This window comes from Simochromis diagramma, unplaced genomic scaffold (assembly GCF_900408965.1).
Source record: "Simochromis diagramma unplaced genomic scaffold, fSimDia1.1 OVJJ01000309.1, whole genome shotgun sequence".
Lineage (NCBI taxonomy): Eukaryota > Metazoa > Chordata > Actinopteri > Cichliformes > Cichlidae > Simochromis > Simochromis diagramma.
The window spans coordinates 229,610-246,998 of NW_024387313.1; the positions used below are offsets into that span (position 1 = coordinate 229,610).

Sequence of the window (17,389 nt, forward strand, 5' to 3'; positions counted from 1 at the left end):
GCATACAAGCTGGGTTTGTTTCAGACACAGACCTGATCTGAGTAACAAAAATGAGCCTGTTTACAAGAGAACTGTGTGATGTAGCCTAGTGAGTCAGAGTCATTCCACAGTAGTGCAGTTTAACAGGACTTCACGGCTCGGTGAGAAATCCTCGGTGTGTAGGAGTGAGTCAGAGAGAAGGATTTATTTGTGCTTTAATTTCGCCACCATCAGCAGACTGAACAGCAGCTCATCTCACTGTCATTTCTAAGAAAAGGAAACTGTACAACCTGCTCTTGACTCGGAGTCCGATTTTCCTACGTGCTTAGTTTTAATGGTAAAGGTATACTGTTACATGTTGATGTTGATGCCAGGAGGCAAAGAGGATAGCTACGTTTGGAGAGTTCAGAGTTGGGACAGCGTCTGCTTCAGTGCTGTGATTGGCCTGTTTGTAACAGAGCCTTAACTCATGGAATATCTGACTATAGCTGTAGAACTCATTTAAACACATATGAACCAGGACAGAGCCAGTGCTTTCCTGCTCTCACAGGCCTTTAACATGCCGCACACTACAGTCACATTTAAGCAATCCCACAGACTGATTTAGTACGTTCATTCTTTGCACTTGAAGCACTTTGTCTCTCTGACATACACTGATATGTCTGAGTTTGCTGTGAGCCACTCAACATGTATAGTGGGCAGAAACATCCTTTGATAAGGAATAGGCTGCAAAGCACCGCTGAGTCTCACAGCTACAGACCTACACACTGTGTACCTGCTTGAAATACTTGGCAATAAGTACTGCTGTATTTCCATCCTGACACAAGTTTTTGTGCTATTTATCTGAATATACAGATGACAGAATATAAGAGAATTCAGCATCAGGCTGCTGAATGAGTCTGCTCCTCTGGTAGCTAGACTAAGTGTTTTGCGTCTGTTATACCGAATAAAACGGCTCTGTTGTTTGTTAGTTTTGATCAGCTGGTATTCTTTCTGTGGTTTCTGGTGTTTGGTCAGTCAGTTCAACATTTTGGCAGCTGGTTGAGTGATTTCATCAGGCCCGAGTCAAAACTGTTTCTGTTCTTTAAGTGTTTGCTTCAAATCCAGGCTTTCACCTTCAACTCTTCCGATTCCTTCGGCTGATATATCATCACAGACATTTATGTTATGCAGTGTATTTGTTTTTACTGTTATGGAAACGGTGCAGAGGAACAGTGGGGCCATAAATGACACACACCAGCCACTTCATTAGGTACACCTGTTGAGCTGCTTGTTAACACACTTTGAACACAAGTTCAACAGGAGCATAAAAATTTGGAAGAAAGTTCATTTGTGTGACTTGGAACGTGGCGTCATTGTTAGTGCCAGATGGGCTGATTTGAGCATTTCAGAATGTGCTGACCTGATAGGATTTTCCCACACAAGCATTTCTAGAGTTTACAGAGACTGGTCTGCAAAACAAGAAAACATCCAGTGAGTGGCTTTGTTGTTAGTGGAGGTCAGACTGCTTCAGGAAGACAACAGTGATTCAAATCACCGCTCGCTACAACCCAAGTATGTACAAAAGCATCTCTGAACACATCGAACCTTGAACGGGATGGCAACAGCTATGGGCTGAGCAAAACTGGGCAATAAATGGATCCATCGGTGTCGTAGCAGTGGTTCAGGTGGCTGTAAATGTGTCTCTTATATTTTCCTGGCTCACTTTGTGCCCCTTAGTATCAGCTGATTGTCGTTTAAACCCCACGGCCCACCCAAGAATGTTGTTGACCATGTCTATCTATTTCTGACCACAGTGTTCTAGATCAGCGGTCCCCAACCCCCGGGCCTCGGACCGGTACCGGTCCGTGAGTCGTTTGGTACCGGGCCGCGAGAGTTGAGGCTCAGGTGTGAAATGTCTGGTTTTCAGGGTTTTTATCGGTTTTCAGCGTTATTTTGTTATTGTTTTTATCGTTTACTCTGTTTTCCTGGGTCTTTCACGTGTGTTATGAATAAATCTTCTGTTTTTCGGTACCGGTACTAGTTTTATTTTGTTGTATTTATCCGCGACACCTTAAAGGCCGGTCCGTGAAAATATTGTCGGGCATAAACCGGTCCGTGGTGCAAAAAAGGTTGGGGACCGCTGTGCTAGATCATTGCAGAACCTCTGACAGCTGCAACCAGCAGGATGATGCACAATGTCACAAAATTAAAATGGATCTCAAACCACTGTGCTCAGATGGCCTCACAGTCACCTTATCTTAGTGCAATAGAGCACCTCATCCATCGATGTCATGGATGTAGCAGCTGTGACAGCGTTACATCAATGTGGACCAAGATCTCTGAGGAATATTTCTGGCAGTCTGAAGTCCTACCCAGTGTTAGTCAGAGGTAACTAATGAAGTGGCCAGTGAGCATACATGTGTGTGTGTGTGTGTGTGTGCACACACCTTTTTTCTTTCCACAAAAACAGGAAAGTTGCTCAGGATGAACTCTACTACATGCAACAAGAGAATGTTCCATTCCAACAAAGCTGAGCTGGACCTTTATCACCGTTGCTCCTCGCTTTGATTCTTTCCTCAGCAGAAGCGTTTTTACCTTTTAGATCTGAAAAAGAGTGGGGAAGAATCTCACTGACAGAACAGATTGTAATATAAATAGCATTTGATCAAACCTCTGTTATAACTGGAGAGGAATGTGATCACCATGTCTTTATTTCATCTCTCTAATCATGTCATCATACATAAAGCTACGTTTAAGAGTTCTGAGGACCTCACATGAAGGGAGCCTTTCTGCAACCTGGAGCTTGCAAAAGTGCACTCATGTATGAAGTGAGCAGCAATAACATAATCTGCCAGACTGAATCTCAGCATGGACTCAAACGGAGACATAAAGTTAAAAATCAAAATGTGGCATTGTTAGTCAGCGAGCTAGCTGTCGCTCTTGGTACTCTTGTATTTGATTGTGGATTTTGTCCTTGGCACATATTGTGCACTTCCTTTTATTGTTGTTTGCCGTTCTTCTGCCCTGTGTATTTGAGTTTAGTGCTTAGCTAAGGTTTGATGACAGGACACATCAGTTATTGTTCAACTGAACAAGAAGCAGGAAACCCTGGCATGGAAGCACAATGAGGGATTTTTAAGTTAAATACTAATATAGAGAGCTCTGATAGTCTAGCAGTTTACACATTCGCCTAAAAGTGGAAAGACCCCTAGTTTCATCCAGGGAGGAGATACAAATCCCTTCGGCCAAATCAAACATGCCGACCGGCACGCTGAGGCACTCCCTGTGAAAAAGGAGCAGCAGAAAAGAACGTCTCCCGCTGACACAGAGGATTCCCTTTTGACTTCTCTAAATTACACTTCTGTTCTAGTTTTCCTCAGTTGTGTGAATAGAGGGTTGCAGAAAGACAAACTTGTGTCAGCAAGTATATTGCAGTTGTTCTGTCCTTGATGCAGTGTGCACTTGACTATCATATTCCCGTGGCACTCTTTCATGTAATAAAAATAAAAGTATTTCCACATCTCCACTGCAGTCTATGAACCTGTATGGAGCTTCCTTTAATTAGCTCTAGTCTGTGTAGGGGAGACCTCAGATGCCCCAGCAGATGATGTAGAAGGCCGTTCAAGAACTGGCTCCAGTGTTTGTTGCTTTGGTAGTGAACGCCTGTCAGTGCAAAGATATTAGATGGTGGTGGTTGTGTCACACTCAGAGGTGGAGCTAGAAAGATTTTCTTTGGGTGGCACCGAAATCAGATGGGCTGGCAAAAGCCATTTCATACACATTTGCAGGTGTTTCATTCTCTGTTCTGTACCGTGTATGGTTAAAATACATCAAATGAAGCAAGAGAACATGTTTGGTATATCTTGATGCATGCTCAATCATCCAGGTAAGTAAATCTCCAAACGTTGATCCAGTTCATCTGGACATAGCGTTTTGTGGGAGAAACGTTTCGTCACCCATCCAGGTGACTTCTTCAGTCTCGCAGAACACAAGAACCTCTGTTTCACCTGGATTTACACGAGCAAAGTTTGAAGACATCCAATTATTAATGGCAGAAAAGCATTGTGTTGGGGTTGTTGGCTTAGCAGAAAACTACAGCTACATATTATCAGCATAGCAGTGGTCGGAGATGCATTTGAACATGTTTCATACATGACCCAGAGGTAACGTATGTAGTGGAAACAGAAGAGGTCTAAGTATAGATCCTTGGGAAACTCCACATACAAGGGGTGCCTAAACTGACTAATATGAATTCTGAAGTATCTGTTAGATGTATGGTAAAACTTTTTGAGAACAGTTCCAGTCAACTCGGCTCTGTTTAGTGAGACTAAAATGGATTACTCACCTTTATCTAAGTGAGAGTATCATTAGTAATTATTTATGATGTTTCTGTGCTGGGCTTTTGTTTTCATTTTCAATTTAAACAAAAAAATTTAATTTATCAAAGATATTATTTCCCTCTGCTACGTGAAAGCAGCAAGGATCCAGATGAAAGGACTGGGGCAGATGGAGGGGTGATGTCAGTCGGGCAGGAAGAAGAGTGCACGTGTGAGGCAATATCAATGAGAACTGGGTGAGACACTCGACGAGGGTAAAATCATCTAGACTCAAATTATGATCTGATAGCTTTGAACTTGTCACCAAAGGAATTTAGCAGTATCAGAAAACGTGGTAAGCAAAGAGGAGGAATCAGGAGTAAGTCTAAGTCTGTTAATGGTGTCAAACAAGAGCCTTGGATTGTGCTTGTTAATGAAACCAGCTAAGTAAGATGTTTTTCGCTGGTTATAGTTGAGTGTGCTTAGCAATTCCTTCATGCGATGGTAATGAACATCGCATAGTGAACATAGTGACATATGTAGATCGATATGTAGCTACGCCTGATGGCTTCTAAGGTCAGTAAATAACTGAGCATCCTTGAGTTAGCTGGGGTAACTTTGACTGAAGGTAGTGGACCACTGGAAAAGGTCAGGAAACCAGGCGTCAGTGCAGTGGTGACATCAGCAGAGTTGAAGGTGTCAGTGCAGGATTTCAGTCACTCCACAGTAAAATTCAGTAAATCCAATAAAAACCAGTGAAAGCTGTCAGAATACAAAGAGAACCAGTTTGAAAAATTAGAGTCCAGAAGTGACAAGTGATCTCAGTGAGGAGAAAAATTGGCACTGTTGTGCGAAATCATCACACAATAGTGCCACAATGGAGCAGCTGAACTGCACCATAACCAAAAAGAGTCATGGCTCTATGATAAGGGACTGCAGTTTTTCCAGCAGGTTCCTAATAGTTCTGACAGCCTGCTTCTCCATCACTCTGTCGAAATCTTGGGCTGGTGACGCACCTGAATCTTTATTTGGCTGCTCTGAAAACCGGCCTGTTGTCTCACATCACACCTTGAGAAAGCCGTGGCAAACAAATCACGGCACACTTACAACCCACTTTGATTTAAAACTGCCCCAACTGTCAGTGAAAGGAAATGTAGTTACACATTAAATCGATGAGATATTATAAAATTATAAAATATAATTTTTTTACACAAGTAATATACAATCCTAATATGTTATTTATTTATTATTTCATTGTGGACACTGTGAAAAAACAATTTCTATAGTAGATAATGAGACAACTTTACTGTCATTTAATTGTTTTTCTATCTATTATTTTGATGCAGTATGAATGTCTGTGTTAGCTGTAAAACTTTATGCCCTCCTTTACACTTCCCACAGTAATCCAGGGGCCACACTGGATTCTTTGCTGGGCCAGTTCTAGCAGGTTGGTGTCTGTTTGACACCCATGCTTTAGATGGACTTCAAATTCAGATTCCTTTTATTTGTCATTTTCATGCTTTGCATACAAAACACATCAACCACACAGTAGTGCATTTTGTAAAATAATAAACCAATAAATAAGAGCATTTAATAAATGGACTAAAAATATGCAATAAGATGAAATAAATATTATGAATGGTAAATGGGTAAAAGTACTGTAGCAAGGAAACAGTACAGTCAGTCCCTATGAGCAGCTCACATACTCTGGTTAAGACGTCTGTGTGCTGTCCTTGATCTAATGCTACTGTATCTACTCCCAGACTCTGAGCATGAACCAGGGGGTTGGTCGAGTCCTTTATGATGCTTAATGCTCTGCGCCTACAGCACTTAGTGTAGATGAGGCCAGGAGAGCGAAAGTGTTGCTGGGCCTTCATGATGATGGCTGCAGCGTCACTGGTAGTTAGCTCATCTATCAGGTGAACTTCAAGGTTTTGGTGCAGTGAACCCTCTGCATTTGAAAACTGCTGATGGTTAATGGGAGCTGCTGCAGGCAGCTAGTTCATCTGAAGTCATCCATCCTTAGTTATGTGATTCATGGCTGTTAGCTGCTCCACCTCTTTCCTATGTAAGAAACAACTGTGGTATCATTGCAAATGTTATCACATGATTTGCTGAAGTTAGCAGAGCAGTCATATGTCATCAAGGTTAACAGTAAGGAGCTCAGTAAGACAGTAACAGTGAGCACGTGACTGTATTAATGACCTTTTCTGACTGACATCAGTGCACAGACCGATGGGCCCATGCTCTGCACATGACTGTAACAAGCAATCATGATATAAACAACATATTTCTTCTCAAAGCATCATTAGTTAAGCAATTTGTAACATCTAAAGGAACAACATTTGATTATTAGAACTATTTTTGAAAATTACAACTAATTTACATCTTTTGTCAAATGAAAAGTGTATAAAACATATAATCCACATTATTATTGAAGACGTTATTCACCATCTTTTTACTAATGTATCACATGGTTTTCATTCAAAGCAAGCAATATTATTCTTATTTGTATAATGAAACCACGTTGGATTATTTTGACCATCAAAACAATGTAAATAAGCACACAAGCAGCCAAGAGGTGGAATTCCTCCAATGGGTCCTGGGTCTATCCTGCAGCCTCCTCGGACATGCCTGAAGCCCCTGACCCAGGGTCCATGTGTGAGCTGCAGTGACTAATGCATACAGCAGTAAGTTAAAAATAACTAGACAAATTATGATTGATTCCTCTTACATTCAATTAATTCAAAGCAGCTGCTGCTGCTGCTGCCTCTTGTTGACATTGTAAATCTGAGTTAAACATTTTGGCTGGTCCTAACTGTGTCATACATCTTTAAAGAGTTGTTTGAAGGTTAAGACTAGGTTTATAGCTAAGGTAAGAATCAGGTTTTGGCTAAGATAAAGGTTGCAGTTAGGTACTTAGTTATGATAGTTAATGTTAGGCTAAGGGACTGGGGAGAAGACTATTCCCAGTTTCAGCCAGAAAGTCACTGGACTTCTTGAAGTTTCTTGAAGACCTTTCACCCAGCAGGTCCCTGAGGTCATGTGACCAGGGCTTGCTTGCTGTCCAACACACGAGGCTGAAAACAAAAGGCGACAAAGCTTTTGGAACTGTGGCCCTCAGATTGTGGAACTCTCTCCCTTTGAGCCTGAGATCTGTGGACTCAGTGGTCGCTTTTAAAAAACAGCTAAAAAGTCATCTTTTTAAACTTGCTTTTGGTTGATTTTTATTTTTAGGTTTTAGCTTCTGTGAAGCACTTTGTGATTTTTATCTTGAAAGGTGCTGTATAAATAAAGTTTTACTTACTTACTTACCTCGCATCTGAGAAGCTTTTTCAGTCCTAAAGCCAAATAGTGGAGAGTCACAGGTATTTAAGCTGTAGTGGGAGTTGTCCCTTAACAGGGTCGTTGGCCTACTACTGATCATGTGCTTTACCACAAGGTGTGAAAAAATGCCTGGGTCATTATCAGCAGAGACTTTGCCTCACCCTATCATGTGACCCATTGAGATCAACTGATGCAGGATGTGAGCGGGGGTTGAGGCGCCTCGGGAGAAATCTCAAAACTGTGTTGTTGGTGGCAATCAGTTGGTGTTGAAAGCCACCCCCTCTGTTCAAATATAGTAATATAAGGTAATAAATAAATAAGGGCTATGGTCCTTTAGGGTGGGGATGGCAATTGCACATCTGCCAGAATATTGCACACACTAAAATATTGCACATGGAATGGCAGCAACATAGTCAGTAGCTGTGACAGAGTGATTATATGCAAGTCTGTTCACACTCTTAGTTTGCATTAAAAGTTCTGACTTGTCCTGTTGTCTTGCCCATCGTGTCCTGTAGACATAGCTTTATTGAGTGGCTGTTCGGTTTGTCCAGTGCAGAGGTCTGAGCGCTCCTCGCTGCGCTGCACAGCATACACTATGTTTTTTAGCTTGTTTCCAGGTTTTGTCCTTGGGATGAACCGGTTTATGCCTGAGTGTGCGGCTGGCTCTGAGTGCACTGGGATGTCGTGCTTGGAGAAGATTAGGAGTTTCTGAGTTTCTCCGATAAACCTGGTTTCAAAGGGATGACAATCTTGTTCTGTTTGTCATTTAGTTTCTCCCTAGTTGGCGTCTGACCTTCACTTTAGAACTGAAGAAGCTTCTCAGATGAGAGAAGTCCAAAAACGTACACTGGATCCAGATGAAACCACTGTGTCGTTGGATGTGGTCTCCTTTTTCACTTGTATCCCTACAACCAAGGCAGTGGAGACTGTCAGAAAATGACTACAGCAAGACAGCTCCTTAGAAAACAGAAGTGGGTTTACCCCAGTCTCTGCCTTACCACTGCATACTTTAAATACAACAAGGGTTTCTACAGACAAAAACATGGATGTGCTATAGGCCCCCCAGTGTCACCCAGTATGGCAAACCTTTACATGGAGGAAGTGAAAAGTAAAGCTCTTAGCTCTTTCAAAGAGCAGCTATAGATGGATCTATATTAAATCAACTTAATCTAAAAAAAAAGAAACAGCTGTGGGAAAATGAGTATTAGAAGCAAGAAAAAAATAAAATATGCTTAACTAGACTTTTCATTTTTAATCATAATATCTTATTTTTTTCATTATAACAAAGAAAAAGATAGCAAAGAGGGAGCAGAGCTCTAACCCACCAACGAAACATCAAACCAGAGACGGCTATATTTGTTTCTTAGAAAGTGCAACGAGTGAAACATACATTCATGGTAGTATGAATGGACCAACAATACTATATTGTTACTATCATGTAGTACTGACAGTAGTACTTGAGTAGCCTCTTACCTTATTATGAAAAAATGCAAGTATAACTGCACCATGGTGGACCTGAAACGTATGTATTTATGTATAAGTTTTATCAGAGAATGAACAAAAGGAAGTGCTTTGTGTTGGAACACTGGACATACCCTCTGTCTGTCGGGTTTGTTCTGAGTGCTAGTGAGAGATAGATGCTGCCTGTGGGCCTAAGGAGTGTTATCATGTTTGTCAAGAGACATCATTTTGGGCGGGTCTGAAGTTTTACTGGGCAGCAGGGTGGAGCTCCTCCATGCAGAGTTTGTCCTGTATGTGAATATTCATACAGTAGGTGTAGACATAGATCCACTGGGTGTGGATCTATGTTGTTCCAGACAATTTTGATAGCATGATGTAAGTTATATAGAAGTTGTATCAGCTTTTAGAAGCTGATAAAATTTTAAACGTGTCGTACAATTTTCCTTATTTTTTATTAAATTTCTTGTGAAGTACTGCATGTTTTCATCATTTCTTTTATCTTTAAGACTTTAACAAATGTAACAAGTAAATCTACAGAACTTTCTAGAGGCGAATGGATTAATATAGTTCATATGTTGCCAAAAGGCTACACTTATCTTTCCAATTATTTACCTTTGAAAAAAATCTATTCTGATGATTGGGCGTGGACACCAAGGATCTCGGCCAGGTTTGATTGGTATTGGCTGTTTTTAATAGTTTGATGAGTAAAGAGTTTGGGGCTTTAAGTCAGATTTGAACTTAAAATGACAAAAGCTGCGCTTAAAGTCCAGCATGTATGTGACTAATCTAACAGGAAATCAGTGAGTGCCTCCAGCTAACTTCATATTATGAAAACTGTTCTATATACAGGCTGTCAACGTATTTAAGGGTGTTAGAAATGTGGAGCTTTTTCATTGTGCAGCCAGACTTTCTACCCATTCTCTCGACACATGTAGATACACTGTTTCCACTTAACAACTTCTTGATTCTGTATGCTGGTGTAGCAAAGTGCACACTGTAATGCAAACTCAGAGTTTTTTGCACAGTCCACAGTGTGATTGACCGCCTGATATGTGTGCAACTCCTCCAGGTCCCAGTGTGCTACTGGGACGAGGCTGATTAGCAAATGAGTGGCAGCCAATTAGCCCAGTTGGCACTGCTCCCTGAACCACTGAGCAACTTACTTTTACAAGCATTTTTGAGCCCTTATAACTTGTATACACAAAACTAGATAATGATAATGGGTGTGGGGCGAGACCAGTGATTGCCGGTTTCTCAAAAAAGAAAGCTAACCAACACAACATCCCACTAGTGACACAATTTTGTGTGTCCTGCAACAACACCAGCTAGGTTTGAACGAGCCATCGGTTCCACAGGGGAGGGCAGCGTGACAGCCAGGGAACAGAGAATGGAGCAGATCCTTTCTTAAAGAAAATAAACTGATTCCCCCTCGATAAATTCACATAAAATAGAATAGAGGTGCCTCTAAATAAAGCACAGATCTAAAAATAGCAGTTATTATGGTCTCAAAGACAACCACCAGGGAGAAGAATTTAAACAATGAGCACAGAGGAAAATTGTACAGTCAAGACAACAATAAAAATACTGTCCAGCAAGCTGTTAATTACCAGACAGTCCAATATTTGTCTAAGTGCTAAATTCAGTGACTGTTCGGGTTCTTCTCAGCTCTGAATAGTGAGTCTCAGCTGATGCCGCTTCTAGGGTTGCTCGGTCAGCAGCTCTAAAGAATAGACAATGGTGACATTACCCAGCCACGTACAGCCACTGCTGATCTTACACACTCCCCTAATGAACTACTGTTGCCCAACACCGAGGAAAAACAGGTTACTCACAGGGCTGGGCGAGGCGCTAGCCAGAAAATTCTTATGACAACATGACAAAACTAAGAGAGTTCAGAGTTTGCACAACAAATATGAAACAAATAAAACCAAACACATGCAAAATCCCTAAAAACACAAGAACTTAAAAGACAATAGAAAATAAAAACATGGAAATGGCACCAGCATGAAGATTCTGTTATAACATACATGCAGGCAATCAGAAGGTCCTGAGTCCAGTTCCACCTTCAGGCCGAGGTCTTGCTGTGCATGTTCTCCCTGTGTTTGTGTGGGTTCTCTCCGGGTACTCCGGCTTCCTGCCACAGTCCAAAGACATACAGTTAGTGGGGCTAGGTTAATTGGTGACTCTAAATGATAGAGTTACCACAGGCAATGGGAGTGAATGGTTGTCTGTCTCTGTGTGTCAGCCTGTCCAGGGTGCACTCTGCTTCTTATCCTAAGACAGCAGGGAGAGGCTCCAGCCCCCCGCGAGCCTAAAAGGATAAGCAGAACAGAACACACTAACAATCACAAATCTGAAAACCCCTGGTCGATATCACTGTTCTTCTGAGCTGACTGCAGAACTGATCAAACTAGGAGCTGGCTGGTACCTGTTTTTACCTTCAGCCATTGTCTTTTGTGGAGGACGAAAGGTTTCAAACTTCCAGGCCTTAAACTTCACATCTGTTCTCCGTAGTAATAGTAAATGGATAAAATAAGGCTGAATGAAAGAATGCTTCCTTGAAAAAGACTTCAGCATTGAATACTACATAAAATAAACTGCATCCAAAGTGTCTTTGAATGGCAGACACAGGATGTGTCTGAGTGTCTAAATGAGTCTCACAGGCCTGAACTCTGAACTGTTTGATCTGCTGCTCACCACAAACAAGCAGACGATACATCTCTGACTTCCACCTGTACAGCTTTTCCTACTGATAAAAACCTTCCTTATGGCCATTCATACTACACAAAGTAATGAAGCAATAAACAATTAAATGACACAAAAGTTTCTTTTTAACTTTCTACTTAAATTGTTGTAGTTTTTTTACGATTACGGTTAAAAAACAACACAGTAAAGGGAGTCTCACTGGTCCGGCCCACCTAAGGTCAGAGTGCGCTGTATGTGGCCTGTGATGTAAAATGAGTTTGGCACCCCGGCTCCAGACTGCATGGGCCTTTCTTGCACCAGTGCAGTGTCTCGTGGAGGTCTGGATCGAGCCTCTGGGGTCCCCTTTGTTTGAAAATGGTGGCTCCAGTCTTCAAAAAGGTGGACCAGAGAGTATGCTCCAATTATCATCCAATTAATGGGAAATTCTATTCGAGGGTGCTGAAGGAGGCTCTGGCTGGCAACTGGGGGGGAAGGAAAAATAAATAAATAAAAATTGGATCCCTAGTTCGTTGGGATTAATTACAGCAATAATTGCAAGACAAGCAACTCCCACCTGAACACTGTGGACGCACAAATTGGATTTGTAATTTTTTTCTTTTTCTCTGCTCATTTTTGCCTTGTTGGATTATTCCGAGGAATTGGCTCCCTTCCTATCAACATGTATCTACATGCAACAGAGATGATCGTGTTGGTGGCCAAGGTGTTCCCACTCTCTCCTCTCGAGATCAGCTTTAGCTTTGTGTATTATTATTATTACATCACTCTCAGGGTTCTTACAGGTTACTCTAGCCTTAAAAATGAACAGGACTTTGGAGCCTATCTTTCCAGGCCGCTAAATTTGAACCTAATTAGTTACAGGATGCATGGATTTAGAGGTGAGCTGCTGTTACCGGGTGTGGGTGAAGGAGGGGTATTGACCCCAAGGCCACCCTGGCGAGGGTAAACAGGGCTGTGCGCTGTCAGAGTAGAGTAGTCCCTTTACCGTTTTGCTGCTATCCCTCTGTAACAAAGCATCCCTAACACTCGCCTCCACCCACTCCACCCTGTTTGCGCTCTTCTTCATCTCTCTTGTACACGGTCCTTGCTTTTGATAGTAAACAACAGTACTTAAAGTCATCTACCTTAACTACCTCTGCTTATTTCATCTTCACTGTCAAACCCGTCTCTCTCTCTCCTCTTCTTTGTAACACACAGCTCTGATAAAACAAACACAACTGGTTCTCAGCTGAATTTGTTTTTTCAGTACATATGCAGCTATTGTTTAAATGCTGAGGGCTTTTTTTGGTTATGAATAGTCTCGTTATAAAGAATAAAGCCTTGCTGCTCAACAGTCATTATGATAATGCTTTCGTTGTTATCTGAGTATTTGCATTTTGTTTCTAACTATACACCACATCAGGAGATTCAAACAAGCTAACTGTGACTGAAGTAATTCAGCTTTGAATCTAAGAATGTAACGAAGGTATTGCAAAGCTATTCATGAGTGTTGAATCTGGTAGCTTTTCACTGTAACTCCAGCAGATTCAAAGAGGTCTTGGTGCAAGTAAAGTATGCCACCACCAGTGGGCTGAAAATACTCAGCAAAGAAGAAAAAAGAGTTACAGCCTTAATCACCATGTTTAAGGCGAATAATATACCTTTGCAATTCTCGACTATATTCCTAACTGATCGTGATCATCTGCAGGACATGAGAAATGAATATCTTTTTATAATACTTGTGGCAGCTGCCAAAAACGCAGTTACAAGATGCTGGCTGCTTCCCGCGCCCCCCACTATGTCAGATTGCAGGGACAGTGTGAATGAATCAGTTACATTCTCAATACGTCTTAAGAAGAATGTTTTTGCCAAGCTATGGTGCGAGTGGGTCAATTTTATGAAGCCTCTTCAACCAGACTTTAGAGACTTGAGTGCTGTGTTTTATTTCCTGTTGAGTTCTACGTATGACATTGTTGCCTTCTCTCCCCATGTGCTTTTTGTCTGTTTGTTTGGGGCATATCTGGATGTTTTGTTTTTGATGTACTATGTGTTATACTCCACTTTTTTTTGAAAATAAAAAATAAAAGTGGCTAAATCAACTGTCTTGCCTGTTTCTGCAAAGAAAGCTCAATAACACAGAAAAGGCCTGAGACAGCAGGCAACAACTTAAAGTGAGCAAAGTGATTCCAAAATGTATTTCAGGTTAAGACAAATGGCTGTAATTCATAAGCAGTTAATGTGATCATTTTGTTAAACCTCTTGAATTAAAGCGTAAAGTTTTCACTTTAATAACATGTTGATTGTTTGATGAGTAAAAACAATGTAATTGAATTCTCACCAATATGATCACGTGTAAAAGGTTTATCTCTGAAATAATCCAGACCTGACATATTACATCAAAATCCAGTTCAAATATGGGTATAATTTGAATATTTATCAGAATCGTTTTTCCTGAGATGATTCCATAGTAAGATGATCTGTGTAAAGATGTGCCCACACTGTTGTTTGACTGCGCTGTCTCTGTCTTTGCAGCTTGTCTTTTTCGCCTCAACATCCTGTCATTGGTTTACTTCTTGTACCTGCTGCTTTTACCGTGGTTCCTGTGTCCCAACAAACACACCATCAAAGGTAAGACCATCTGTGTTTACAGGTCCGACCTTTTATGCATTTGAAACCTGCTTTTCTTTAAGCCGTCCATCCATCCGGGCCGCGAGGGCAGGAGCCTTCTTTCTAGCTTATCCAAGGAACGCCAGGGTGTTCCCAGGATAGCCGAGAGGTATAATCGCTCCACTGTATCCTGGGTCTGTTCAGCTGGCTCCTTTTGATGTGGAGATGTGGCGGCTCCACTCTGAGCCCCTTCTGAATGGCCGAGCTCCTCACCCGGTGTGTAAGGGAGAGGCCAGCCACCCTGTGAAAGCTGCTTTTCACGCTTGTGTCCACGAGCTCGTTGTTTTGGTCACTATGCAGAGCTTAGGACCATTTTTGTTCTCATGACTCATCAAGTAATGCTACTGACCAGCCAATCAGTGGCAAATATTATTCCTGTGGTGAGAAGTTCTTGTCCTTAATGTCATGCGTTTAGTGAAAAAAGAATCCACTGGTTCATATCCTGTTTGATTTCCGGTTTAAAAACATAGTTTTCATGGCAGTAGTTAAGATGACTTCATTGGGTTTGGAGGTTCTTGTTCTGGGGTGCGTGATTTTAACTTTTTCAGTTCAGGAGAAAAGCAGTGGCCTATTTATGATGTTATTCTTTTTTAAACCTTACAATGTAAAGCAAGAAGCTCTGTGACTGAAATGTTTTTGAGTTTATTCTGTTCTGTGTCTGTCCATGACTCACTCTAGCTGTCCATTAGTATCCATTTGATCAAACATTGTATTGTTGCCATTTTTTATGATATAATTTTGTCTTTAGCGAGTTGAGTGATTTCATCCTGTAGTTTGTGAGAGTCGTCCGGAGCACTGAGGCGACACATTTGAGGTAGAAGTGTTGTAATTATGCCAGTTAATGCTAGTGAAAGGTTGATGCTGTACTTACCTTGTTCTGTTCTAGTGTGTAGGCTTCAGTGTTGGTCAAGTTACTTGAAAAAAGTAATCAGATTACAGTAACGCGTTACTGCCCATCTCTGGTAGGCTTTAGGAATTATTTTTGACTTCTGTGTTTATTAATGAGACTGGACAAGAACTGGAGGCTGGGTAGAGTTTTGGTTGGGTTTTTGTAAGGAAAGTTCCAAACTGTTCTATTTAAATGTTTCTTCTGACGTTCTCCGATGGAATGAATTCTGTTTATGACCAGCAGTCGAGTGCTTTGTTTACATACAGGTCTTCCTTAAGAATCATTCTGGGCCCTCTTCTCTTTTCCCTGTATATCCATGATTTACCGCCTGTGTGTTGTGGAGATGGTGTTCAAATGTATGACGATGATATTCGTATATATTGTCAAATAGAAATGGTGTCAAACATTTAGCACGCGGAGAAACTACTGAGTACCATTTCTTATAATGAAACTTCAGCAAAATGAACACGCCTGCCACATCATTTGTCATTTTGATTTTGGGATGTCTTTGAATTTTGAAGGTTGAGTAATGAATCAGTAATGAATCCAATGTCTACAGCTGTGTGCACACTGGGAGTCGTTTGCAGTCATGTGGCAGTCAGAGACTACAGAAAGTCAATGATGTCTTCAAGCGAATAAAGGGCGAAATAATCACTGACACTGGGAAGTGTGGGCATGGGCAGGAACCAGGCTGAAGTGACTACCAATGAGAGTGAAGTACACTAATGATTGACTTGGTAGTAAACGCATTAGAGGGTCAGCTAGTCCTCTAGAGCCCGAATGTCCACAAATGACCAGCTATCAGCTTCAGAACGATGGCTGATGCGCAAATTGCTTCCAGTGTGGATGCAGCGTAAGCACTTTGTCTAACATTCACACACTCAGTCACACACTCAGTCACACACTCAGTCACACACTCAGTCACACACTCAGTCACACTGGGGGCAGTTCAGGATTCAGTGTCTTGCATATACTTATTCCATGTCTGTAAAATAAGGATTTATTATCTTGGTTTTATTTATGCTGCATTTAACCGTTTCTGTATCTCTCCTGTCTTTGTCTTTTAGGTCACACAGGACGCTTTATCAGAGCAATATTCTGCACCAGTCTGCTATTTGTACTGGCTCATATCTGCTTCCAGACAGTACTATACACATATCCTCCTCTCAACACTGCAATAGGTGATAACTGTTCACAATGGAATACCATAAGCAGACATATAGGACTGTCAAGGTAGGCAACTATGTATCTAATTCCATGAGTTGCACCATGTATCCCTGCCAGTGTCACTGATGGGCTGATTGTGGGAAATAGTAGGTAAATGTAGCCTACAAGTAAATGCAAAGCCTCCCACCGCTCTCTCCTTGTCTCCTCACCCTCAGCCAGTGGTGGAGAGGGCTGCCTCCTCCCTGAGCCTGGTTCTCACACATGTTTCTTTGTGTTAAAAGTTATTTTTTCCTTTGCACTTGCTCACAGGGGGGTCACAGGATTGTTTGGCCTTTCTCTGTATTATTTTAGCACCTTTAGATGAAAGTTGTTGTAAGTTTTACACTATATAAATAAGAGAATTAAAAATAAATTGAACTGAATAGATACCTGAGGAACAAAATACTGAAATGAAGATGCTTATTTTAAAACACTGCCATTAATACTTTTTCATTTGAACATAGCGCTGTACATTAAATCACATTTAATTCAGTTTACTTTAATGAAAGCGCCTTTTGCATTTAAACCATCACTTATTCCCATTGTTAGAATTGCACACAGGTCTTCAAGGTCCTTGGTAACTAACGTCTTGGAGAAGTTGCAAAACTTCTACGAACTTTTTGTGCTTTCCCAAACTCACGCTATGATAACGATTAGGGACCAGAGCACCTTCTTCCTGTCAGTGTGCATCTATGTCACATGGGCCGTATGCTGTTTTTGTAAAGCTGCAGATTAAACTGATTCGATTAGTATGAACTTGGCAGGAGGCGACCTTAAATCTATTTGCACGAGTGCAACCTTAAATTCACTATTGCCTGTATACATTCATCTTTTAGCATTCGGTATTTATTTGCTCTTCTATTAGCCATGTATCTAACTT

General features: G+C 41.3%; 1 protein-coding gene and 1 long non-coding RNA gene across 4 annotated transcripts in view; one reads left to right on the plus strand and one right to left on the minus strand.

Moving 5' to 3' along the window:
* Positions 1 to 17,389, plus strand: part of piezo1 (piezo-type mechanosensitive ion channel component 1) — an 86,332-nt gene that overhangs the window by 2,934 nt on the left and 66,009 nt on the right. For all 3 annotated transcript variants that reach the window (XM_040005089.1, XM_040005088.1, XM_040005087.1), the window contains exons 2-3: positions 14,280 to 14,375; positions 16,371 to 16,536. In XM_040005089.1, coding sequence (XP_039861023.1) covers positions 14,280 to 14,375; positions 16,371 to 16,536 — 262 coding nt within the window. The remainder of the gene's footprint in view (positions 1 to 14,279; positions 14,376 to 16,370; positions 16,537 to 17,389) is intronic.
* LOC120717210 lies at positions 10,357 to 16,668 on the minus strand. Its single transcript, XR_005692121.1, has 3 exons — positions 16,658 to 16,668; positions 13,717 to 13,724; positions 10,357 to 10,759 (listed from the first exon to the last, which is right to left on the minus strand). It is a non-coding gene; the product is annotated as an uncharacterized LOC120717210 (long non-coding RNA).